The sequence below is a fragment of the Rhinolophus sinicus genome, linkage group LG05 (assembly GCF_036562045.2).
Source record: "Rhinolophus sinicus isolate RSC01 linkage group LG05, ASM3656204v1, whole genome shotgun sequence".
NCBI lineage: Eukaryota > Metazoa > Chordata > Mammalia > Chiroptera > Rhinolophidae > Rhinolophus > Rhinolophus sinicus.
The window spans coordinates 97,549,118-97,576,743 of NC_133755.1; the positions used below are offsets into that span (position 1 = coordinate 97,549,118).

The following is a 27,626-nucleotide window of genomic DNA, read 5'->3' on the forward strand; positions in this document are numbered from 1 at the left end:
CCATTCTACAGACTCAGTAACAAGCTAACGTGAATCCACCCGTACAAACGATAATACCATAAAGAGAATCTTCATCTCTGAGTAAGTTTTTATCAAAAACTGGTTCAACACTCTCTTAATTCTACCCAACAGCCCTGCTTCTCTCCTTCTGGTTCCCCTTCTCTTCTCAAAAACAACCACCTGAGAAAAGGGAGTTCTTTCTCTCTGAGCTGAATGTTTGAATTGATGAAGTTATTTTCCATAAGCCCATCAATGTTTAAACAACAGCATTCTCCCTCATCCAAATGAGATGTTCCTTCTTATTCACTTTTACCCAGATTTCTTCACCCATAGGGTTCCAGCTGCTACTGCAGCTATCTAGTCAAGGCTGCCCAAGCTTCTCTCACAAAGATGTACACTTTAGGGGCAATACTGCTGCTCTTTGAAGAGATAGCCGACCTCAGTCTAGTGGAAGTTATGGCAAGGACCTTAGAGAAAAAGATGAGAGGCTAAGCAAACAAGATTTAAAAGAGGACATCATGGGGGAGAAAATCCAAGTTTTCCAAATTAACTGAATTTCCTGTTGTAGTTCAACACTGAAATGGTTATGTGCTATCTCCAATAGAAATGCTGTATGTGTTAGACTCAAAACTGCTACCATTTCATAGCTTTAGCAAAATGAAAAATGTTTAACATGTCTAATAAGAAACCACATATCCAAACACTTATGAAACTCATACTGCTCCTTCTCCCAACACAAATACACTACACCATTACTGCCACCCTCCCACCACACACACGCACACACACCAGAACTCCATCTAATTTATGAACCCATTCCACTGCTATCTGAGACCCTTCACACCTGGGACCCTCCATGCCTGGGAAGAGAGCCTACTCATAGTGGATGGCTCTTAAATTTCTATCAGGCTTCAGGGAGGTGGTGATTTACTATAAGGTCTCCAGGAAATGAACTAATGGATCTCTGAAAAGCAAACTTTTCTCTCATGTGAAGAATTAATTACTGATAATGTAATATATTTGTCTACCACAGTTTCCACATTCCATTGCTAAGGATTTCCATATAATCCTTCCACGTCACCAATGGAGAAATTGAGACATGAGTTTACTAAACTGAGTTGTCCAAGGTGACCAAGGAGTCAGCAAACAAACTAACTTGAACATTTCTGGTTCTTCATTCACTAAGCCTCACTGTCCCTGTAGAATCCAAAGACCCCTAATATGGTTTTACCACCCAAAGCAGTTTCATAGCACTCGTGCCAGTCTGTGGGCTAACTGAAGTCCTAAACGTGGAAAGGTTCCGAAGAAATCTGATCATTACATTCCCACAGTCAGACCCAAAATGAGCCCACATATTTCTGCATTAGCTTTCACTGAGAAAATTCCACACAGTATTTATTTGGACCAAGATAGCTCCAATTTACGAAGCTGTACTTTGGAAGAAAATAATCATGTCATGTCCCAATGGGACTGCCCTCTGCCTGTCATTAATAAGAGTTGTTTTCACAGGGCTAATAAAGCTCACTGCTTTCCACTGAGAACAGAAACTACTATTTTAAGTTAAACATTAAGAACAGTGTACCTGAGACAATTTAAACTCACGTGTGATAACGTAGTAATTACTCAATGATACTATAATAATGAGGAATAAGAATGTTTTTTGGCCAAAATGTGACACAGAGTCTTCAAAATCATAGCCTCATTTACTGTTCACATACCTTGGTGTGAAGAAAACAGGCTGATATCACAGATTCATTTAATACAAAGAACCCCTGAGAAATAGAGAGACATACTTCATTTGTTCAGATGAATGTAAGCCTGCACACAGGCTCAACACTGCCTGAATCCCCTTTTTTCAAAGGAAGAGCAAGACAGAGAAGCATACTATGTCTTGGGTTCAAAAAGGGGCAGTCTCCTCACACAGCGAATTCTGGTTATGATAAAACACCGTAATAAAATAATGCCATCAATTTTAACACCTTAACTGTTCAAACTGTTGAGCATTCAAACTGTTGTATTATCTTTTTTAAATGTGTAATCCCAAAATTATATAGTAAGTAGAAGGATCAGCCTCCAACCTAGTTTGATCCCAGAACACAAGCTCCTCACTACTATGTCATAACGCCTTTGTTGGACTTGTGGGTTCCTGTTACTGCTGTACTGTTATATGCACTGTCTTCCTCTTTTCTCTCAAAGCTGGAAGTCACGTAGTACTGACCTTAATCAATTGAAAGGTTAAGTGACTTGCCACACACTCAAATCACACAGGGACATTGCTTGAACTAGAAGCCAGGCTCCAGGAGTCCTGTTCACTGTATCCTATTTGTCTCTGCTACCTGCCTACCTGGCCCTTTCAGATACGAAAACACCTGACTTCTCAACTCCCCTGCCCTCACAGTAGGCAACAGGTGGTATTTATTAGGAGCCTCATTTCACAGACTAAATACAGGCACAGGACCCATGTAGGCAGTTTAAAAGGAAGGAAAGGATAAAGGGAAAAAAGGGAAGGGGTGGGGAGAGAGGGGAAAGGAGGGGAGAGAGGACAGGGGTGATGGAAAGGGGAGAGGAGGGGAAGAGAAGGGAGGTGAGAGGAACAGAAGAGAGGAGAGGGGAGCGGAGGGGAAGAGAAGGGAGGGGGGGAGGGGAGGGGAGGGGAGGGGAGGGGAGGGGAGGGGAGGGGAGGGGAGGGGAGGAGACAAAAGTGAGAAGTGTTTTTAGATTTCAATAATAGGAGGGACAAAATCAATTGAGGAATGGAAAGCAGTTTCAAATTAGCCTGTTACTAGCTAAACACATTATAAAGACAATGTAAAGTTCTTCACATCGCTGGATGGCCCCATTTTTCTAGGAGAATCTCCTTAAACAAAAAATAGGGATTGAATTAAAATAAGCTGTATGGTTTTGCTTTTTTAACAGTAATTCAGGCACTGGAGAACCAAAATGCGTTTAAAAATATAAATATTTCTAAAATAAATGGTGGTGATTTAACCAGCCAAACATCAGCATTGTTTGAGAGCAACTTTGTAGACAAATGGAATGAGCGACGTATGGATTCGTTGTCTCATCAAATCAAGTAACACACTTGAAGACCACACCTTTAACCAAAGCACCTTGAACACAAGAAACCATCCCTCACACTAATGAGAGTGAGTATAAAACGAGGAAGGGGCTGCCCACCCACTATACTTATGTGCATCCTTCCTTTCTCTTCCTACGTGTGACCTATACCAGCTGCCTCCATGTATTGCTCCTCACTTACTGTGTAGAACCCACAGTATCTGGTTTTTCTCCCTCATACTGTCCTGCAGCCTAAACATCACTAAGAACTTCCTGGTTGTAGCCCATTTTGAGATGCCTTAATATACCTTCCTTCAGTCTCTCTCCTCCCGTGTTCCAGGCACTGCATTAAGTTTTCAAACACACTTTTAGCAGTAGAACCCTTCTTTCCAACAAGACCTTGTGTCAACCTTCTACTGATTACCATCGCTTATTGTAAGACTTGAAATCAGGCATTGTAAGTCCTCAAAATGTGTTCTTCTTTTGCAAGGTAATTTTGGCTATGCATTGCAATTCCATAAAATTTTGGAATCAACCTGGAAATGTCTACCCAAAAAAGAAAGAAAGAAAATACCTGTTGGAATTTTTTTGGAATTGCTTTAACTCTAAATATTAATGTAGAATTGACCTCTTAATTAGAAGAACTGACATCTTAACATTGTAATGTTAACGTCTTAATATTATTGAGAACTCCAGTAGTGGATCTCTTGCTGTTTCCTCCGATTTGGATTCATGAAGCTTCTTAGATCTGTGGGTTGGTAGTTTTCATCAAACTCAAAAACATTTTGGCCATATTTCATTAGACATTTTTCTATCCCTCCTACCTCCACCTCCGCTTCTACACCTGCCACCTGTATGAGCTTCTCTGCTTGGGTTCCGTTTCCCTGTGCTGAGTCTGGAATAGCGCTTCCAGACAGAAAGCCCCTCTCCTCATGTGTTTCCCTCTCTCAAGGATCATAACTTTGTGCCTGTCATCCAGTGCCAAAACTATATTTTGATTTAGTTGGTCATCACCCACGGCAGGAGGGTAAGTCCACAACGCATTGCCCTCTCATGGCCAAAACCAGGAGTCTGTCCATGTATATTTAAGAGCAGTGCAATAAAAATCTAAGTGAGTGGGACTTTGTGAGGCTTATAAATGTCAAAATCTGTGGGTCTTTACTTTGGTTTAATCTCTCCAGAAAAGTACCTGCCAGTCTCTTTTCTGGAAGGCATGTATCTACGGTTGCCAGGATTCTGGAGCCGGGCAGAGGAAAAAGTTTACTGGGCTTAGGGGGTTGGAGGAGCACTCTTTAAAGAATAAGCACATCTTTACACTCATCCTTCAGACATCAATTTTATTGTCCGTCCCTCTCTCCTCTGGGCTTGGTATCAGGCACCTAATTATCGAACTTAATTCACTTTGCACAGAAATTGTGCCTCTGCTTCCTTGCAGGGAAGGGTAGGAATAGATGTCGGACTGGGTCAGCCAGTAGTGTTCTGGGGATCTAGCTCCTCTTTGCAGAGGATTTCAAACAAACCCTTCCTTTTAGCATCCTGCCTTACATCCATATCCTGGTACCTAAACTTCGCTAAATCAAAATCTTTTCTAGGGTTCTGTGGGGCAAATTGTCTTGCTTTTTATCTACATGTCCCTTCAACAGGAACTTAATTTGGACTTTCCTCCACCTCATTAATTTACTTGTCATTCCCCATGTACTTTCCATCTTCACACCATGTTGTATTTTTACCACAAATGTCTCCTCATTTTGTCAAAGAGGGGTTTAGGCCCCTATTTCTTGTTCTTCTTTTATTATACCTACTTGAAACAGGAGGTTCGTTCCTCTGTTTGGTTAAGAATCCATTCTTGGCTATATTAAGTTTCACGGTCACATTTTCGACAATTCTTGCTGTGTTTTTGCTGTTTTTCGGGTTCTTTGTTCATTACTATTTCTTGTATCCCATTTCATCTTCGTTCTTTGACTCATTTTGCAGTTCACCAGAGTACGTCATTTTTCAGAGAGTGCACAGGATGATAAACTTTCTGAATTTTGTAGAGCATTTTATATGCCTATTTTGTTCATACTCCAAATAGTATTTGACTGGGTATAGGATTCTGAATGGTTTTAAATCATTTCCCAGGTAACTTGCATTGTTTCAGACTTCTTTCCCACTGATATGGCAGATCAGATGTTCAGAGAAAGCTCTTCAAGTTATCACAACTGAAATTGCTGGGTAAAACATCTGGGTGGGTGGAGTGAAAGGAAAGGAAGTCCCTGGAGGCAGAAATGAGAACACTGCTTTCCCCATCCTTTCTTCCTTCCCTGAGTCTGTCCTGGGGTCCAGAGTCAACCTTGGGTTTGACTGAGTTTAACATGGGCTTTAACATCCATAAGGTACCAAACCCATCTGCTGTCCCAAAGCAAACAATCCCTCTTTGTTTTATGAGCTACTCTTAAGACTTTATCTTGAGAGCCACAGATCCAACCACCTTGTGGACACAGGGACAGAAGAAAAGAAAGGAAAGCAAGGAGGGGAAATGTTGCCCTCAGGGTTCCCTGAGAAATCCTTTCATTTATTACCCTAGTAGCTGCCCTATCTGACTCTTAAGCTTGGACTTTGTCTCAGAGCGCCATTGAACAGCAGAGCTGCACTCTATATCAGTTTGCTCTAAACTTGCTTTGCAATGTGTTTATTCTGCTGTGGTTTCTCTACCTCTCCAACCAGATCTGCTACTTGCCCTTCAGAAATCCCTCAAAACCTCTGGTTGTCTTACGGCACCTGATTATGTTTTCTAGCACTCTTTTAGACTTTCTGTTCCTAATACCTTTTTTCTTATTTCAATGTATCACAGTGTCTGATATATAGTAGATATAATCAATGTCTTCTGAAGAAAAGAAAAATGGACATGCCTTAAATGAAAAGATGGCCATAATATATTCATTCAATTATAAATCCATTCATCCATTCAATATTTTTAACAAGATCTGCTGTGTACTAGACATAGTTCTAAGCATTGGGAAATAGTAGTATTACTCTTTTTGAGGAACTTATAGCCTAGAGTGCCATTAGGTTTTTTTAAAAATACAAGTTGAAGAACAATATCAATAACACAATAATATCTTTGTGTGCAAATGGATGTGTGTGCGCACGTGCGTGTGTGTGTTTATCCTTTAAAATATTTCCAGGGGATCACATTGGAGAAGCCTTGTTTTAACTGCTTGTACTTGTGTGTATATTGTTATTCATTAGTACAATTGATTCAGGCTCTGTTCTGAGTACTTGGGATACACCAGTAAACAAAGCAGGCAAACATTTCTACTTCTTGGAGATCATATTCTAGCAAGAAAAGTCAGACACTAAACAATGCTTACAATAAATTAGGACCTTCTGCAGTGTATTAGCAGGTGCTAAGGACTGTGGCAACAACAGAACAGAGTAACAGAAATTGCAAGTATGATCTATGGAGTAAACAGCACTGGGTTGTAATTTTAAATAGGGTGGTAAGGATGGACTTCATAGAGGAAGTAACATTTCACTGAAAACTTAAAGTGGAAAGTTACTTGAAAAAGGAGGACAAAAAGCATTCTATACAGAAGGGACAGCAAATGCAAAGGTTTCAGTGTGGGAGCAAGTTTGGAATGTCCCAGGAATAGCAAGGAGGCAGCGGGCCTGGAACAGAGCAGGTAAAGGTGACAGAGGAAGAGGTGAAGCTGGAGACGAACTGGAAGAGGGGAGTTGGTACAGAGAATGACCCTTTAGGTCAGTGTAAGAACTGGCTTTTATTGCAAGAGAATTTGGGAGCCATTGGAAAGTTTTTGAGAAGAGTGAAATTTTCTGACATGTTTTGAAAGGATCATTGGGGCTCCATTAGAATAGACTGAAAGGAGACAAAGGTGGGAGCAGGGATTCCAGTGCGGGAGAGCTTTGTAATAATCAGTAAAAGGTGATGGTGGTGGTGGTAGCAGCAGACTTGCTGCAAAGTAGTCAGATTAAAGGCACAGCTGACAGAATTTCCTGGTGGTTCTGATGTGGGATTTGGATGATCAAGGATGCCTCCATGGCTGAACAACTGAAAAGATCCAGCTGCCATCCCCTCAGTTCAGGACTATGGCAGGGGTGGCAGAAGATGCAGTGGAGATCAGGAGTTAGTTTAGAATCTGTCCGATTAGAAATGTCATGTCGATATCCAAGCGATGATATGAGTAGGCATGATGTTCGGAAATCTCAAGCTCAAGAGAGAGCTCTGGGACACTTGTTACTATTTGTCTTGTTGATGACAGCCATTCTGACTGGCATGAGGTGCTATCTCATTGTGGTTTTTATTTGCATTTCTCTGATGATTAGTGATGGTGAACATACACCGTTGGTGGGAATGCTGATTGGTGCAGCCGCTATGGAAGGCAGTGTGAAGGTTCCTCAAAGAATTACGAATAGAATTACCATATAACCCAGCAATCCCTCTCCTGGGTATCTACCCAAAAAGTCTGAAAACATTTATCCATAAAGACATGTGTGCTCCAAAGTTCATTGCAGCTTTATTTACAGTGGCCAAGACATGGAAACAACCAAAGTGTCCTTTGATAGACGAATGGATAAAGAAGTTGCGGTATTCAAACATATGGTGATGGAAGGAGAACTGACTCTGGGTGGTGAACACACAATGAGATTTATAGATGATGTGATACAGAATTGTACACCTGAAATCTAAGTAATTTTACTAACAATTGTCACCCCAATAAATTAAAAAAAAAAAGAAGTTGTGGTATATATACACAATGGAATACTATTCTGCCATAAGAAAAGATGAAATAGTACTATTTGCTACAACATGGATGGATCTTGAGATTATAATCCTAGGTGAAATAAGTCAGACAGAAAAAGTCGTGAACTAAATGATTTCACTGATATGTGGGATATAAAACTGAAAACAACAAAAGAACAAGACAAACAAATGAAGAAACAAAAACTCATAGACACAGTGGTTACCAGAGGGTAAGGGGGGGGGGGTGGGAGATGAGGGTAAAGGGGATCCAATATATGGTGATAGAAAGAGAACTGACTCTGGGTGGTGAACACGCAATGTGATATATAGATGATGTATTACAGAATTGTACACCTGAAATCTATGTAACTTTACTAACAATCGTCACCCCAATAAACTTTAATTTAAAATAAGAGAGAGAGAGAAAGAGAGAGAGAAAGAGAGAGAGCTCTGGGCTGGAGATTATAGTTTGGAAGTCATCAGCATGGACACAAATTTTTTTCATAAATTTGAAAAGATCATTTTGGAAAGTCAGCACATAATTTTCTCACCACATTTAATTTTCCATATCTTTGAACTCTTTGTCTAACACAAGTTGTCAAGTGTTGACTATTGTGTGGGTCACCTCTCCATTCCCTCTGCCACTTCTCTAGTGCAATTATCTCTTGCCTGGTTAAGATTCACCTGCCTCCCTTGGATTTCCCAAGGCATCCTCACCCAAGAACCAGATCAATGTAGTAAAGCACACAGTGATTCCTCGAGGATGACATGTCACCTGATGAATTCAAGGACCAAGCATTAACCTGCCATCATAATCCAATCCCAGACTACTTGCCCAAACCTACAACTCACTAGTCCCCTTCACACACATCATGTTCTTTCCACTATTCCCATGGGCCCTTGTCTTAGTGTCTTGTGCATACTGAAATCCCTTTCCTCTGTGCTCCTGAATGCCTGAACCCTGCCCATTCTTCATGACATGATACAATCACCTACTTCTGCAGAATTCAGTTGACTTCTACATACAGGTGCGCCATCTGAAGATAATCTTCCCCACCTCTGATTCCCCACTCTAAGATGGGAGGAAGAGCATGGGATGGGCAACATTTCCCAAAGTGAGGGCAGCAGGACAGATACCAGCCCCAAGGCACAGTCTGAGAATAAAGGGTTCCATGGGCAAACAAGTTTGGATAACCTTCACATAGTAGCTCTCTCTTAGCAATTCACATTGCGTGTTCACATATTAAATGCTCTCAAAAGTCCTTTGGAAATACACACACACACACACACACACACACACACACACACACATATGAAACTTTGTTTCACCCAGCTTTCACAAATGCAGTTGACTTTGGAACCCTTTTGTCACAAAATACTTACTAACATTCTATGGAACTAGTTTCCCAAGGTGCTCCCATAGTACTTGGAGCTAGGGACCTGGATGCTAGTTCCAATTAAACACCTGTCAGTGCTGGTTTTCCCCAGCCTCAGGCGCAGATTAGGCAATTGTGAATCCTAACATAGGTGACATGTCCACAGGCCCAAGCAGGAAACTAAACTTCCCTACATCAATAGGGTAATGAGACATCCCAGTACTGGAACCTCCTAGACACTGTCACTAGCCTAGTAGTTTTTGACAGACATGCCCCTCTGGTTCCTAAAGATTAAATGGCTTACTTCCCCACAGGGACTTATGGCCACCTGGGCTATGAAACCAAATTACTACTGTGTGACCTTTTTCAGGTCTCCTTTCTTTATTGACCTCAGTTAACTTAACTCTCAAATGTGGGGGCTGGTCTAGATGAGGTCCAACTTTCCATGTAACTGTGATGAATTGACTCTATGTGTCTCTCTTTGGAGCTTACCTACTTGCATACATGGCCTTTCTCCCCTACTATCCCCTAAAGGTGGGGTCTCTTTCCACATTCTTGGTTTATGTCCTTCAGAGTACGGCAGAGGATCTTGAACATGGTTAGAACTCAATAGACACATACACATACTGCATAAATATTTAAAGATGACTAGCATTTGAGCCTCAACAAATTCAAAATTAGTCTTTGAGGTAGTGAGAAAGTAAAAAAAAATCTAAGAAGTGACGTGATCTGGTCAAAACAGCAGGCAGTACAGAGAAATAATCGTATCATGTTCTAACACAGCTACTAGCAAACTAACACTGCCAATGGCTGACACTTGGCATTTAAGCTGTGTGAGCTGCAGTTCTCGGTGGCTCACGAGTTAGACTCCTCACACCAACCCTGTTAAGGGGGTTACTATGCTTACCCCACTTTACAGATGAGAAAACTGAAGCACAGAGGGGTTAAGTAACTTGTGAAGTCCCTCAGATAGCAATGATAGCTTGGGATTCGGAAAGTTTAAATGAAGCAGCTTTCACAAGAAAATCTGGTATAGGGTGTGGCACATAACAGGCACCCAATAACTGTTTGTTCCAAATGAAAGAGACAGAAAGAGAAAAATCGGAGAACTGCTTTCATAACAAGAAAGGCACCTAAGGGAGTAGGTAGGTGCTCAAGAAATATTATTTTTTATATGTGTACCATGAGAAGACTGGAGAGTTGTAAAAGAGCCCTGATGTATTTCCAAAGAGCCCTTAGCCTCTTATTTCAACTCGTGAAAATCCCTCGGGAGGCTGTGGAATCTCTCACTGGGAACTTTCAAGAACACGTCTTAGAAGAGCCATTTGAAGGGAGTGGTTCAGATGATTTCAAAACAGATGAACTGAGGTAGAGAGGCTAGACCAAATGCCCTTGCAGTCCTTTTCAGTTCTAATTTTCATGAAATTTCCTCAGAAGCTGGAGGTTTCCTCCTGCTCTCCCCAGAACAGAGATGAACCGGATGGACCAGCAAACACTGCCATCCCACCAACTGAGGAGGGCTGAGTAATTTGGAAACCCTCCAGAAAGGCTTGGTTAAATTGTGAGCCATTTATTTCATGAAGAAATAAACCACAGAAAGCCCCTTTTAAACATGCACACAGAAAATGCCGAGATTATCTGTTCAGAATTTGCTTTAAAAGAGCCCAGGCAGCACTCATTTATTTTTGAGAAAATATATGATTAACTATAGTTAACTATGAATTCAGATGTTGTGCATTAGACCAGCTCCTCAGAGTTTGAGAGCATTTAATATTATATATCGCTGCCATTTGGACTAAATTGTTTTTTTAATGTACACAATATTACAAATTTAATTTGAGCTGTTTGAATCAGTCTGTAAAAAAGATTTGATTATACCTGAGTGTTCTGGCCCCGGCTTTTCCGTATCTCAGTAATCTTGGCGGTAATTGGCTGATTAGGCGTCTCACACTCCATCTTTGCCTCAGTTTCCATGGTAATGTTACAGGAGCTATTATAGATGAGAACTTCATCTCTTTCCACTTTAGGGCTGAAACGAGAGGGGAGGTTAAATGGGGTGTCATCAATCTTAATGAAATGCAATTATTTTTACTCTTATTAATCATTGCAAGCCATTAGCTTGTGGCAACTACAGGCCACCATTTGTCAAATTTTGCAAATTTCTGTAATTTTGTTTCCATTCTTTTATTGTTTATTTGTTTTCCCTTTATCTGCACACCCTGCAATGAAAATGCACATGGTAAATATCTTTCACCGAGGCCTTTCTCTTTTTCCAAATCTATGAAGAACGTTAGCAAAAGCTTCTCCAAGTCCAAGTTAACAAGCAATGTGCAAACAATTCTTCCAGTTCCAAAAATGGAAGCAAATGTTGGGGAGAGGGTTTTTTTGTTTTTTTTTTCTTTTTCCCTTCCCTCTTCCTGTTCTTACTCACACTTAGTGTTGGGGGAGTGAATTGCCTGAATCCCCCCCAGGGCAGATGGAGAAATTGGAAAACCCACACAACTGGCTAACTGGTCCCTAATTCCAACTGTGAAAAAATGAGCTCATTTAGGCTTTCAATTCCCTCTCCCCAGCTGACGGCAATGAGGCTCTGTTGCTAGCAGTGGAACATTAACTTAGTAAATTAATTAAACTTACTTAACAGCCCAGACTAAGGAGATTCGATATATGTGCCAGTTATACTACCAGCCACTCACTTTAAATGTCCTCTTCCTTTAAGGAGAGAAGCCAGACTGCATTTAAAATGAAAAACAGCATTACAGGAAGTCTAACAATATGCAGTCTAGAGGAGATGAGAGCATGGATATTACAGGATATGGTCCCCAACAGGTGTGATATTTATTCAACAATAATCCTGGCTTTAGGCATTGTTACAACTAACTCAAAGATTATTAGTAATAATAATGCATGATATTTTGTAGTTTTCAACAATTTCATATGCATGATCTCATTTCAGCCAGTAAAGTAGATAGAGGTGTAAAAAAATAATGTAACCCAAAGGGGATTTGCATAAAGTCACACACTAAAGTATGGCAGCTCTGAGAGTAGAACTTAGGTGTTCTGTCTCCTAGAGCAGTATTCTCAGGTTTTGAGATGCTGATTGAACATCAGCCATGAAGATGACAGATCCCATGAGAAGACCAGGAAGAGTGATGGAGGGGGCACAAGTTCACCGCTTGAGAAACTAACTACATTATGTCAAACTAGAGCATCTTTTTTCAAATCATTGTCAAAATGGTTGCTCCCACAATTTGCTAAAAATAATGAGCAGGATAACTACCATAGCTACTTAATCTCCTGTATGCTAAAATATTCCCAGCATCTTATCCACCCAAGACATGCCATCCATACCCACTCTCCTCAAGACCTACTGTGGATTGCCAGTATTTTAACATCACGCAACTCAAAACTGAACACACATGGTTTGGGCTGACCATTGGGGTTGTGGTCTCCCTTTCTCTGAGCCCTCCCTCTCATGGCACCTAACACTGTGTTGGGTTTGTAGCCTCCATGCTTAAATTAAGATGGGGTAAACTTGGTCTCAGAGCTCCAATTACCTGAGGATTTCACCACGCTGTATTTGTTCAGCTGATTTTTGGAGAAGCATTAACATGCAGAGGTTAGATGTGGAAGCAGACCAGCTAGATTTGAGTCCCCCGAGCAGACAATTAACCATCTATAGGACACTGTGAATACATAACTATCTACGCTTTCATTTCCATGTTTATAAAATGGAGTTCCTAATCATTGAGAGCCTGTGACAGAGAGGTGTTGAGGGGATGGAGCCCAATGAAGCCTACAAAATGATTTGCACAGAGTCTGGCACACATTAAAGTGTCAGATAAAGGCAGTTCTTGTTATAGTTCTTGGTGGTAGTGGTGTTGGTGGTATTATTGTTAAAATGTAAATGTGGGAATTTACATTCATTATTGTTACATGTCATCTCACTGATGTGGACCCACTGCTTAAATGCATTTTGAATCTGGAGCCTATAACGTAGCTATAAATCCATTTAGCTGAGCCATCATCCCGGGGGTAGGCAAAGCCACAGGATAAATACAGCATTTGCTCCTGGAGTGTCAGTTGTACTCAAAGATTCAGAAAGAAGAAGCAAAGTAATTTAACTTTTAAATTTAAATGTAATATAATATTTAGATAAATATGGAAATATCATGAAATAGAATGCAAAATTCACATGGACTTTTTAAATAAAACACCTGACTTCCAAGCAACTTCACGCTTGTGTCGCCACTTTGAGCTTCGCAGCTAGAAACTTCCTTTTGCTACTAGGGGTACGGAGGGTATTTAGAATAGTTTAAGAAGCTCTTCCTCAACATTTCTGCCTTAAATCACTTTTAAATCCATCAGAAAGGAAATAAAGTTGGTTTACCACACCATGACGTTCCTTGTGAATCGGTCCCCAGATAGTTACTTCTGTTTCTGAAGGCTCACAAACCATCTGATTAATAATTCGTTCTAGAATATTGTCAAGGATAACACAAGTTTAGTTGTCTAAATTTCCAGAATTACCCTTTTTCCCTTTTTAGGCAAGTGAAATATTTGCCCATCACCTCTCACTGTGTGTGCCCTCCTCTCACGTTCATTACCAGCAATAGATCACCAACTAAATAAGCAAGGTTTCTGTACTCAGTACATGAGTGATCTGGAATACCAACTTGAACTCAAGGAAAGGAGTCACCAACTTCCTTTATAACCTTCCTTGGTCTTGGGCTTCCATACTGTGAACAAGCCTTCATCTGCCCTTTCTAGGCTCTTTGTCAACAAAGGTTAAAGTAAAATGGGGTAAGTGACTTCTTCCTCCTTTTGTTTGTCTGTAGCAATGCACTGTCCTCCCTAATCCTGTTCTTCTTGCTCTGAAAGAGTTAAAACCCCTTTCTGTTAGCTTAGACTTCTTTATAAGCTTTAGCTCATATTTCTTTTTGTATTTGTCCCTGATTATCTTACCAGAGATTTTTTTCATTAAAAAGCCATCATCAAAATTAGCAGAACACCAGGGTATCAAAAATGGTCTAACATTTACAAAATGTCAAAGTTTCTTAATAGCTACTATTCCATGTTTTCTTCCATAATAATCCTATAAATTGAGTAGTGCAGTTGGTCAGATTTAAATATAAATATAGACATATGTGTATAGAGAGATACATAGATATATAGGTGATATGGGTGTACATGCACACACACGCACACAAATATTTATTGTGAGAGAATGTGGTAAAAAGTTTTGGTCCAAATGATAGCAAAGAGTTCTAGGACCTAAGGTTCATGACCCCTAATGTATTCCTCTTTCAGTTGGTCTGCTGAGACCCAAAAGTAAGCAGGTAATCTTTCTGAATGTGCTCTCTAGGACAGGCAATAAAAACACTTGCAGTCATTCTGTCTCCCTCACTTAGCCTGCAATTGCTTCCTAGGGCTCTGAAATTTCATTGAACGCACACAGCTCAGCGAAGGCTCTCATCACGGAGGCTGACGTCATGGCGTCATGCTAAGTACACTGTGCATCAGAGCCTTGGGTTCCAGTCCTGGCACTACGAAGGCTTGACTGTGTGACTTTGGAAAGATACTTAATTTGTTCTTAGACTAGAATCGGAACTCCTTGATATGGCCTTCAAGGCCTTACATAGCTCCCCAAGCTCACCTCACGCCATCTTCCTCCCTTCTCACTCTACCTCCCACCCTTCTGGCCCCTGACACATCATAAAACTTGATGGGTGCTTTGCATTTCCTACCCCCACTGCCTGACTCATTGTAGTGACGCCTTCTTCTCCTTAGCTCAGCATGAAGGACACTTCTTCAGAGAAGCCCTCTGAGCAAGTTGTGTAAAGTAGCCCCCATCATTTTCTATCACGTTATAGCCCTTCTCACAACATGCGATTGTCTTAATTGCCTGGCTTTCGCTTCCTTATTCACCATGGAGTCACCAGCTCCTGACACAGTCCCCAGAACATAGTAGGGACTTTATAAATACGGGCTGGATGGTAGGATGGAGGAATGGATGAATGGATGGACTGAGCATATTTTTGGCATAGATACACATGTCTACCTTTGCCAAATTATATCAAATCCATAGTGGCAGTGGCTGGCAGGGGGATAAATCATGTAATGGAAGTGGGTTCCTTGCAAAGATCCTTGAAGGTAGTTCTCTGGGTTCACACACATAATTTTAAGAGGAACCAAGGTTAGCCATTTGGCACGTGATTTTCTTAATGCCCCTTGTATAATTTATAGTATATTTTCTGGTTTTTAAATTAGAACATGTTCACTGAAAAAAATACCTAAAAACTCAATGACAAAAATAAATATGATCATTACTACAGCCACCTAGGAATAGGCACTATCAACATTTTAGAAAACATCCTTCCAGAACTTTTTCTCCTCACCTAGCATATGTGTGTACAAATACATATATTATTAGGATTAAATTGATACAATATTTCATGACCTGTGCCTTTCACTTCCCAATATATTGTAAGCATTTCCCTCTTTGGTTTAAATATTCTACATGATTTTTAAAGGTTTCTTAGTACATTTTCATTTGCTTGCATTCTTTATTATTCGACACTTATTTCATATCATTTTTTTATTATACCTAAAACTTCAAAGGACATGGTTTTTCATAACTGTTACATATTTCTAACTGCTTTTTAAAAATAAAACCCTAGAAGTAAAATTGTTGGGTCTCCTCAGTATGAAGAATTATAAGGTTATTAGTACATATTGTCAAAGTGTCCTATATAGATTGTACTAGTAACTTACCTTCTCATTGGCAGTAAAGAGCAGTACTGGTTTCCCTCACACTCAACACTGAGTCTAAACTTTGTTTCTTTAACTCACAGGGCACTTACTTCCATTCTTACTCAAGAAAACAGACCCACGTTTGCCTGCTTCAATATCCAAAACATTGAGTAGCACCTTCGAAATGATATTCATAGGTAAGGGCATAACATTTTTGTTGTTTTTCTTTGTTTTTAATGTGTTTATTTGTTGCCAGGAAGATAAGGGCATAACTTTTAATGGGGTCAGTAGCCTCTGCCACCTCCTAGAGTGTACAGGAAGGACTCAGAAGAACCCCAAGGGATGAGTTTTGGAAATCTACATAAAGTCCATGAATGCCATAGAGCCAGGAACAGTTGACATGTACTTCTTGGTGCCCAGCAGCAATGAATTCTGAAATCCAGTCTCACCTGACTATAACCTCCAGGACCCCATTTCCTCTGTGACCTGAACAGGGCTCATCATGCCCTTCTAGAAAGCAACCAGATGAGTGAGGCTCCTCTGACTACCGAGTTTCCCCGAAAATAAGACCTACTCCGAAAATAAGCCCCAGTTAAGATCGTTGGCCAGACGGACGCATTTAATATGTTATGACGATGTTCCACAAGAAGATGACATGACTGTATTTGAATAAATGTAGATTGTTGTACATGAAAAAATAAGACATCCCCTGAAAATACACCCTAATGCAACTTTTGGAGCAAAAATTAATATAAGACCCAGTCTTATTTTCGGAGAAACATGGTAAACACACACCTCAGGTGGCAAACATACTAAAACACATACACACACTGTCTCAGTATATCGAAAAGTCAGACTGCCATGAAAAGGACTGGTCATCTCTTTCATTCTGGGTCATTGGTCTTATTGAGTTATTTATTTATTTATTTTTAATGGGAAAGTAGCTCTTCATTAAATAATTAGACATAACCACTCCACCCTGATAAGAAGTAAAGAAGGATGCAGGGCCATGTTAAGCATGAAAGAAAAAAAAAAAAAATCACACTGCATTGGAAAAGAAATGCTTGTGGAAATCAAGACCATCCAGAGTTACGTGGTCATACTTTTTTTTTTTTTTCAAATTTGTTTAGAAAAGGGAGTTTTACCTGGAAAGTAGTGGTATTTGTTTGTTTTTTAAGTTCAAAGACTGCTTATGAGCTTATGGCTTCTAAATCCTAGACCTATAGTAATTCTGCCTGTGCATCCCCCCTTCCTTTGAATAAACATTGTACAATCTGCTGGATTTCTCTATGACTTTTTTTCATACTTATGAATCTGTTTGGAAAGAAAAGAAAAAGGAAAGGGGGAAAAGAGCCTTCTGTTTTTCATAATGTCTAATCTTTTTCCCCATTGGCATTCACCAGATGTTGCTTTGGATCAGAAGATAAATATTAAAATCTAAGCAAGAACAAAGCAGCCTGTTTACTGGGCAGATTTTTCAGATGTTCTCTTGAACACTTGAAAAGACAGGAGATGCTTTGATATGCAGGCTGGCTGGAATCCACAGTGGAATGGTCCCACATCCTCCCAGCCTCTAGTTCCTCTGCCTCCACCAGTCCATCGGCCATGCATTCTAGGGGAAGGGCAGGGAGGGCAACAACCGGGTTACCTGATGAAGAGGCCTGAGAATGATGGCAAGACTGACTCTGTCTGGTGATCTGGTGCCAAGTGGCATTGGATACTTTCCTCACAGATGTAGAGGTAAGGCCATGAGTCAGGCAGTCTCTGAGTCCCCACGGTGACAGTCAAATCACATTGCACATGGGTTGGGCTGGAGGTTTCACAGCTCTCCTCCTCAGGCTTCAGGTCACACAGGGAAGCCAAAGACACTGCAGGAAACATCACCATGAGGTTAGGTAATAACCACGGAAAGAACTGAAGGCCTCACATTGTTACATAAATGTAAGTCCTCGTGTTGTCCTTTGACTAATAGGAAAACAATCAATTTACTTTTTAAAAAAAAAGTGTATTATGTGCACATAATACATACAGAAGACTATACGTAACATGTTTTGTAAAATATGAATTATTATAATAAGAAAACTTCATGTGAGTCTACCAGCCAACGAAAGATCTAAAAGAGTTGCGATGCTCTCGAATCTGTACACTCTTCACCAAGTGCTCAGAAACAGCCTCCTCTCAGAACGCCGTCCTCCTTCTCGGAAACAACCACTTGCATTTTTAAAATAGTTGTCTCACATGGCTTTGTATTCCTAAACAAGAGATCGTTGGGTTTCCTTTGTTTTAAAATTTTATAAAATAGAATACATATTAGCCTTGACCTGATTTTTTTCACTCAATATTATATTTCCAAGAATTATCCATGTTATCACATGTTACTGTTGCTCAATACTGCATTGTATGAACATACAATAATATATTTATCTTTTTTCTTACCAATGGACTTTTGGACATTTCCCAGTTTTTGCTACTACAAACATGTACAAAATTTTCTCTAGAGCATATGCTTTTAAATTGCTTATTTATAAGGTAGGTACAAGATCAACTTTACAAGACAGAGCCATATTGGTTTCAAAGTGGTTGTATCATGTTACATTCCTACCGGCTATATTTATCAGTTCCCATTACTCCACGAAGTTTTCAGCACTTAGGAGTATCAGCCTGTTAATTTTGGCCAGTCCAGTGCATATACAATTCCATCTCATTGCGGCCTTAAACTGTGTTTTCATCAACACTTTTTAGATCAAACTTTTTATGTGTTTAGTAATAACTCATGTTTCCTCTCCTATGAAATTCCTATTTCTGTCACTTGCCCTTTCTTTTTCTATTGGAATGTTCGCCTTTTTCTTCTTGATTTGTGTTTCTTATATATTCTGGGTACTTATCCTGTAGAGGTTACATGGTTACTGATACCTTCTCCAGGTTTGGGGCTAGGCTTTTTGTTCTCTTTATGGGATCTCTTGATTAAAAGAAGTTCTTAATTTTCATATATTTATGACTATTAACATTTTGTAAAGAAGAAAGGCAATTACTTGAAGCCCTTTGACCCTTATGCCATTTCTTTATGGGTCATGAGATGATACAATGTTAAATTCATCAACAAGGCAGACTGGCAGTAACCTTTAACAGGAAGATAAACAAGTCTGTATGTGAGGTGGTATTGGAGCAGTTCTGTCTGAAAACCTTAATAAAATAAAAGAGAAATAAGAAAATATTGTGAGCTTGAACCTAAGCCCTACCTACATCACAGTGCTGCATGCAGCAAAGGATAAATAAGATAAGTACATATGAGAGGGTTTGCAGTTACTCAATCACACACAAATTGTTGTTGCTGCTACATATTCCAAAGCATCTGCCACACAGTAGGTTCTCTGTGAATATGTTCTAAATGAATTATAGCAATTAACATGTCTGACAAGTAAGACTCTCAAATGGATAGATGAAACATAAGAACTTTCCAGTTAGTAAGCCCTAGGGCAAATAAAAACAGGCTCAACACCTATAAAATAATGAACTCATTATGGGTGATTAGGTAGATGCAAACTGACAAGGTAGATTATGAAAAGTACCCAGGGCTGGGATCAGAATCCATGGATTTTACTCAAGGTTCTGCCACTAAATAGCTGTGTGACCTTAATCACTTTAGCTTTTCATGCCTCATGGAAATGTTAGTTTCCATGAAAAAGTCATGTGGTATAATTCAAGGTATAAATGCAAGAAATCCAAAGATCAAAGGTCTTGCTGATTTTATAAACACAAAGTATTAGCTGAATCTAACAGGATGTTTTAGCAATCTATCATGTGAAAAAGTAAAATTCTCTTTTTGTTGTTAGAAGCACAGTTTTGGGGAAAGGTAAAGATAGATGGCACCAGAGGCAGCAGCAGAACTTTTTTAGAACGGCACATTTAACACCCCCGCCCCACTGATGAAAAGAAAACACTTTTGTATTGTGGTATCAGAACAAGCAAAACAGTAATTAGGAAAGTTTGAGTTCTAGGCTATCATCTGCATCCCAGAATGTGAAGCATTGCTTTCTTCATTGTACAAAGTCAAACTAAGAAATAAAACTCAAAGCAAGGGTCAGAATTCAAAGTGACCTTAGCAAATTAGAGAAGTTAAGAGAAATAAACAAAAGACCAAATGAAAATAGTAAGGCAGTAAACCACAGAAGAAATAAAGAAATCATATAAATATGAGGACAGTCCAGCTGTGCACAGTCATGTTAGAAAGAAAGAAAGAAAAAAAAAACTTGGAATAATAGGTAACAGAGATTATAAACCAGCAAGACAGCAGTGTAATTTTAAAAACAAATATGAGGGGCAGCCGGATGGCTCAGTTGGTTAGAGTGTGAGCTCTTAACAACAGGTTTGCCGGTTTGATTCCCACATGGGCCAGTGAGCTGCGCCCTCCACAACTAGATTGAAGACAACGAGCTGCCACTGAGCTGCCAGAGGGGCGGCTCAGTTGGTTAGAGAGCGAGCTCTTAACAACAGTGTTGCCGGTTCGATTTCCACAAGGGATGGTGGGCTGTGCCCCCTGCAACGAAGATTGAAAACAGCAACTGGACTTGGAGCTGAGCTGCGCCCTCCACAACCAAACAGAAGGACAATGACTTAGAGCTGATGGGCCCTGGAGAAACACACTGTTCCCCAATTTTCCCCCAATAAAAATTAAAACAATGAAAACAAAAACAAAAAACAAATATGAGACCAGATTATTAGGTTGGTGCAAAAGTTATTGAGGTTTTTGCAATTATTTTTAACCTTTTAAACTGCAATTACTTTTGCACCAACCTAATATCATATGTGCAGGCATTTTATGATGCTACCCAATATGGCCAGAACTTGCTTACACAGAGGAGCTACCTAGTTTTGGGCTTCAAATTAGGAAAGAATGTCAGAATTCAGAGAGGGCTCAGAAGAGATATACCCAAATGTTTACTTGTTGGAAAGTTTCAGATTCAGTAGGTCCCAAGACTTCACATTTCTCACAAACTCCCAGGTGATGCTGCTGTTGCTGCTTCAGCAAAAATAATAACAATAATATTACATTCTCAAGAGTTCTCAAAATAATATAATTCTCAATAGTATTATCACTGAGAACCACAGGATTAGAAGGACTGAGATTATTCAGTTTTCCAAAGGGCAGCCAGCTGATTAAGGCTGAAAAAAGTAGAGTAAGGGAGCGTTAGTTAAACAAAAGGATGGATTTCTCTAAGCATGGCAACTGTGAAACACTTTTAAGTGTTGCTGCTGTGAAATCATCCTCTAAAAAAATCTTTTAAAGTATAATAATCTTAACTAAATTAGTTATACGCAGTCCTCTCTGAAAGTAGGGGAATTATCAGTGGTTTCCAGTAATTTGTGAGACGCACTGCCTTCAATCATTTGATGTCCTTTAGAGACAAACGTCATAGAAACGAAAAAAATACACAACCATATACTCAAAATGTTTTATTCAATTTCAGGGGTTTGATAGAATCCCTGAATACCATCTAGGATCTTAAGTAACAAACCAGTGGAACTGGTTTTTACCAGTTCGTCTCCATCTTTAGACACTATAACTGAAAGACTTTTTTAAAAAATGAAAAAGGAAAATAAGTCTAATTATCCATTTCCCTAAGCTAAACAAGCAGCTCTTGCACAATCAATGAGTGTTTGGTGACACCTAGTGGCAATGGTAAGAGTTACAGCTCCCAACTTTCCTCTTAAAAATCACAGAATGTTAAGAAGTCCTGTTCTAAAACTTAATCAAATCTTTTAAAATATAATAATTTCTATTATTCCACTCCTAGGAGTTACCAAACTTCCAATACCACAATTAACTGACCCTGAAACCTCAGTTTTTACAAGAGTTTTATCTTGTCCTTCTAGTTAAAATTAATTGTCTTGAAATAATAAGAGGCTTAAAAAGTTAATTTAAGCAGTGTATATGTAAGCCTTAAAAAAAAAAAAAAAACTGTAGAGTATTAGTTAACTAATAGAACCTAATTGTGGAGTCTAGGTTTTCTGTTGCCCCGGTTTCCTAACTCCTTCGTTATTCTTTCATCAAGCATTAACTTTGCTCATACACTGGGGCAGCACTCTTCTATGCACAGGAGGTAGAGTGAAGAATGAAAACAGACAACATCTTAGACTTAAATCTTTTACTGTATCTTAAGTTTTCTGTTATGGAACTTTTTCATTAAATTTACTGGGTTACCTATTGTGGAATTTTAAATGGAATCATCTCTCTTCCACAATGTTCTGCTTATATATGATGATAATATAATAGAACTCCATTGCTAGTATTTTAAACAAGAATTGTTTCTCCTCCTTCTCTTTCTCTCCCTCCTTCTCCTCCTCTTCCTTCTTGTCCAAGACAATCCAATGTAAGCTACCATCACAACAGTATTATCCATTATGGAATTTTTGTCCAAGCTCAGGTGAAGTGATACCCTGTAAATCCTTCACCCACATTCAAGTTGCAAACACATGTTAGGCATATAACTTAAAGCATTGTACAGAAAGCATGTGTGCAAATGGTTTTCAAGGACACAGGTACAAGATCTATGATTATGCAAACAAGATAAGCACCTGGCTATGCTGTTCCTGTAATAATAATGGCAATTTCTTCCCTTTGATTTGTCTTTTTCTCTAAAGCTCAATGGGTAATTATCCTGTGTTATAAAGCCCCATCACGGCACTATCAAAGTTTCGCACCTTCTTTTCTAAGAGACTAAAAACAGGGAGAGATCATAATGTTTTACTGAGTAAGGGCTCAAATAATTACCTGAATGTTACAGAATCAGAGGACAATAGGCTCTTTTGCCTATAATAAGAATACAAGCACTGAACACATTAGGCAAATATGCAAGAGAAATCTAGCTTGATGATCTAATCCCTTCACTAGGACCTCCAGTAAGCGGATGTTTTCAGCAGCCCCACCCCAGAACAAGACCAAGAGATTGTTTTCTCCACGGTGTCTAAAGCTAGCCTTGAAACCAATATTCAGAACCCAGAATTACTTTCTCCATCATTATAGGACTACAATCAAGAACAGAGGTGATAAATTTTTTGTTGCCATTAATATAACAAAAGAGATGAACCATTTAAACCGGTGGTCCTTGATTCTAAGTCCCATTTTAGATGGGGAGAAGAGAAATTCTTTCCCCAGGAACACATAGTAAAATTAGGAATCGGTACAGCATTAATTACAAAAATGGAGTTAACCAAAGAATATTGTTTTCATGTATACTCTTCAAAGAAAAAAATATGACATTTTTACTGACCATCCAGGGGAAGAACCAAACAGCTGAAGGCAGACACTGTAGCGTTAGCCAAGACTTGGCAGGGAGCGCCACACACAGCAGCTGAGATGTTCCCTGGAGAAAATCCTGCTCCAAACACATGCACAAGTCTTCCACCCAGGCAGCCTTTACGAGAAAACGACAAGTTCACGATCATAGAGGCAAATCTCTCTTTCTTTACTTAACCCCAAATTCAAATGCATGCTTCTTTGCTGCCTATCATTCTTTTCCTGCCCTCCAGACGCCATACAACTGGCTGTAGGTCCCTGATACCCTCAGTTTACTCTCATTTAGCTCTAGCCTCCAGAGCTGTAGTCCTTGTTCGTCAGATGCCAATCATATTCAACAATCTATTAAAAATATAATAATTTTTATAAGGAAAAGTAATGCTTATTTATAGTTGTTAAATTTTTTATACAAAAAAATATAAAATGAAAGTAGAAGTTTTCCTAATCACCTATCTAACTACCCAGAGGTAGCCATGTATGGAGTGGTTTGTAAATCCTTCCAGAATTTTCTAAGCATATGTATTTTCATACAAAGAGATCTCTCTATACATATTCTTCTACAAGAATATGGTTTTTAAAGATATAATATCTTTAAAAGAATATGTTTTTAAAGATATAGTATAGACACTTTTCCAAATATATATATATATATATATATATATATATATATATATATATAGACTTATGCCTAACTCATCATTTTAATAGCTACTTAGATCCATTATATGATTATGCCATAATCTATTTAGCTATTTTCCTATTGATTGATACTTTTATTATTTATCCTCTCTATTTTATTCAAATACATGCAATGAACAGTACACATATTTGAATAAAACTGTTGCAAATGCTTAGAAGTGGAATTTCTAGGTCAAGGGAAATGTAAACTTGTAATTTTGATGAATACTGTCATATTTCTCTCCAAAATAATGTTGCACCATTTTACACTCCTATCAGCACTGTATGAGGGTGCCTGTCTCTGATGGGTAAAATGTATGACAATTCTTAACAAATCACAGATTTTGCTTTGGTCTGAGAACCAATAAAGGTAACTATCACTAAGACACTCAGATATGTGGCATGTGGCAATGTCTAGTCCACACTGAGATAGAGTTCCTGTTTCTACTGCCTTCATATCAAGTCTAGGTGGTACTTAGACAGTCACCTGACAAACTCAAGCGTAACACTTGGCTTAAAGGTACATTTCATACCCCTGCTTTCTCAAAATAAAAGTGATGGATCTTAGAGAGTCAAAGGGGAACTAGAGATGATCCAGCCCAAACCCCTTTATTAAATAAGGAAACTGAGGCTTAGAAAGTTAGCCAACTAAGTCACTGACAGACCAGGGACCAAAATTCTGACCCTTGTAGCAATCCACCCAGCTGAAGCCAGACAAATTTGTTCTAAGAAAATGTCTGGAAAAAAAAAAAATGTTTGGCTAGTACTTCATCAGTCTAAGGTTCAGCTCCCATAATTTCCTGTATACTTTGTGCATCACAATCAAATTTGAGCTATCTCAAGTGCATGAAGGCTTTAAATAAACAGAAACCGAAACCATCGTTGCAAGAAAAGGCAGGGCAAACTCCAGTATATCTAAAAGGAGAAAAAAGTTCAACCAATGTATTCTGTTCCATTCAATTATTTGTGGAGTATGAATTCATCTGTGAAATGTTACAAAATGATAAAAATTAATCATATTTAATAAGTTTAAAATCATTTAAATTGACACATAGGTCTAAAAATAGGTGAAGGCATTTACATTCTACTTAAATGATCAAATCGTGAGCTCTTGTAAATGGTATTATTTAATTTGAAACACCAATTAAATTGCTTTAATTCATCAGATTAAAACACAACCACACACTTAGAGAATATGCACAATTCCCTGATTAAAAAACAAAGCCTCATACATGGCGCATGAGAAAGACAAGTTTCAGGAGGAAATTGAGACTGTAAGAGGCCAATCAGGCTTCTCTCTCCTTCGGATTGATGTTGATTGCCCGCCTTTTAGAGCAGTGAGAGCAGCTATTACTGTGTTTCCCCAAAAAGACCTAACCGACCATCAGCTCTAATGTGTCTTTTGGAGCAAAAATTAATATAAGACCCGGTCTTATTTTAATATAATATAAGACAGGGTATAATATAACATAATATAATATAATATAATATAATATAAGGTATAATGTAATATAATCAGGTATAATAGAATATAATCAGGTATAATATAATACAACACAATACAATATAATACCTGATCTCATATTATATAAGACCGGGTCTTATATTAATTTTTGCTCCAAAAGACGCATTAGAGCTGATGGTCTGGCTAGGTCTTATTTTCAGGGAGACACGGTAGTCCACTCACATAAAGAAAGTGCTCTGTCTTATTTGCTTGACTTACCAAAGTTCTCAGCCACTGCTGTAACAGTAGCTCTCGATGTGAACACCAGGCTAGATGAGGCCCACCCTCTGACGCAGTCATAACCTCTGACTTGGTACTCCCCGGCAGGAAGGAATGGGACCACACACTGGAGAACTGTGCCATTGCCAGTGACACCCACACAGGGTGACATCCCAATAAAAATGTCCACGTTCACAGCTCCTGAGATCTGGGCCACCACAAAGGTTAAGATGTCATCAGTGTGAGAAACAGAGAGCAATTCTGGGGTGAACGTGTTGCTGTAGCCAATGACTCCCATCTGGTGTGAAAGTCCGTCTATCTCTATGTCCAGGACCACAGAGCCGTTCCCTGCAGGAACGATGCACTGGATGAGCTCAGCGCTGATGTTCACTGTCAGGCAGGCCTGCTGGCCAAGGTGGACTAACGTGCTGTTCTGTCCTCTCAGGGCTGTGCCCTCTATGGTCAAGAGGCTTCCACCATGTATGCTGAAATTCTTGGGGAAATAATGAAACACCCAAGGCGAAACATAGAAGTGTCTGGAAACATTACCAAAACATGCATATCCATATCTTGTATGAAATACTGACAGGTAATGGAGTCCTGGGTTCAAGTCATTTATCCAGCATGCTATGTGGCTTGCATTAAAGAAAGTTACAATGCAAGGAAGATAGTCATCCAAATACACCATTGGTTCATCAGCTGTGGTGCCTAACCTCTGACCTCTAATCAGCACTGTAGTCAAAGACCCACTGACATTAGTGGTCAAGGCATCCACTACAGGAGTTGTCTCTTCCCTCAAGAAAAGAGTGCAATTCCCCTGACACTCACTGGGTAGCCCATTGACCAGGACTGTGACATTCAGAGTGAAGAAAGTGCCAGGCAAGGTGTCACCCACCAGGTTAATCTGGCAGAGGACAGTCTGGTCCCCCAAGCTCAAAATCACACAAGTGAAAGGACCCAAAAGATCAACCTGAACTGACCTCCTCCGAGAGTTGAGAGCAAACCCCCTCACTGTGAGTACTGTCCCGCCACAAGCAGACCCCTGTGTTGGGAAGATGGCCGTGATCTGAGGCGTCACCACAAATTGCTGGGGCACTGCAGACATGTTAGCAAACCCCATCTGCTTCTGACGTACTTGAAGAGGATAAACGCCTGCCTCCAAACTGTGAAGGGGAAAGGAGCACCCAAACAGGCTCATGTTGCTTCTGAAGGACTGTGTCTCAAGATGGCAGTTCAAGCCTCCCAGGAGAATCACCGAGTTGGAGAGGTTATTTCCTTCCACAGTGAGTCTCAGGCTGCTATTCGTGATTTCTCCTCGCACGGCAGTGACCACTGGTGTTCTGGCCACCTCATACGTGAAGGTCAAGTCCTTCCCCACCAAGCTTGGTGCAGGTCCTTGGGTGAAGGAAAAGTTGCCAGCCCAGACCTCCACGGGGGCTGGGACAGTGAGACTGTCTGCCTCAGGCAGCAGGGCAGCAGGCGGGCTCTCACACCAAACGTTCGTCTCCGTTGAGTTCACAATGTCACAGGACCGATTGCCCACAAGCACCCAAACTAAAGCTGGCTCCCTGCTGAACCCCATTCCTGAGATGCTGATGATGGTTCCACCTAAAACACGAATATCAAAAACAAAACTTAAAAGCTGGTGTTCAGTACTAGGAACTCACACACTTGTGTAAGCCCCAGAGCAGTTAAGTGGAGGATGGGGTTAAATGTTTGTGAAACCTCAACTATTTCACCTCACCCCATCAATATTAAATTTGTGATTATTTTGACAGGAGTCAGACGGGCTGAAATTCACATAATAGTCAAACTAAACTGTTATGTAGGAAGAATGTTTATAATATTTAAGACAAAATTTTCAAGTATATTGATAGATCCTAGAAGCCGCTACTTCTATCCACGTATACATTAATGAAAAATCAAATTTCTTGAAGTTTTCTTGTCATCTGCTCTGTTATCTGACATATTAGTCCATATTATTATATATTGTGTAGA

General features: G+C 39.6%; 1 protein-coding gene across 7 annotated transcripts in view; it reads right to left on the bottom strand.

The window, feature by feature from the left end:
- PKHD1 (PKHD1 ciliary IPT domain containing fibrocystin/polyductin) overlaps positions 1-27,626 on the bottom strand; it is a 433,016-nt gene that overhangs the window by 338,928 nt on the left and 66,462 nt on the right. For all 7 annotated transcript variants that reach the window (XM_019734773.2, XM_074333064.1, XM_074333066.1 and 4 more), the window contains 4 exons: positions 25,629-27,236; positions 23,202-23,345; positions 17,579-17,798; positions 11,056-11,206 (listed from right to left, as the gene is read on the bottom strand). In XM_019734773.2, coding sequence (XP_019590332.2) covers positions 11,056-11,206; positions 17,579-17,798; positions 23,202-23,345; positions 25,629-27,236 — 2,123 coding nt within the window. The remainder of the gene's footprint in view (positions 1-11,055; positions 11,207-17,578; positions 17,799-23,201; positions 23,346-25,628; positions 27,237-27,626) is intronic.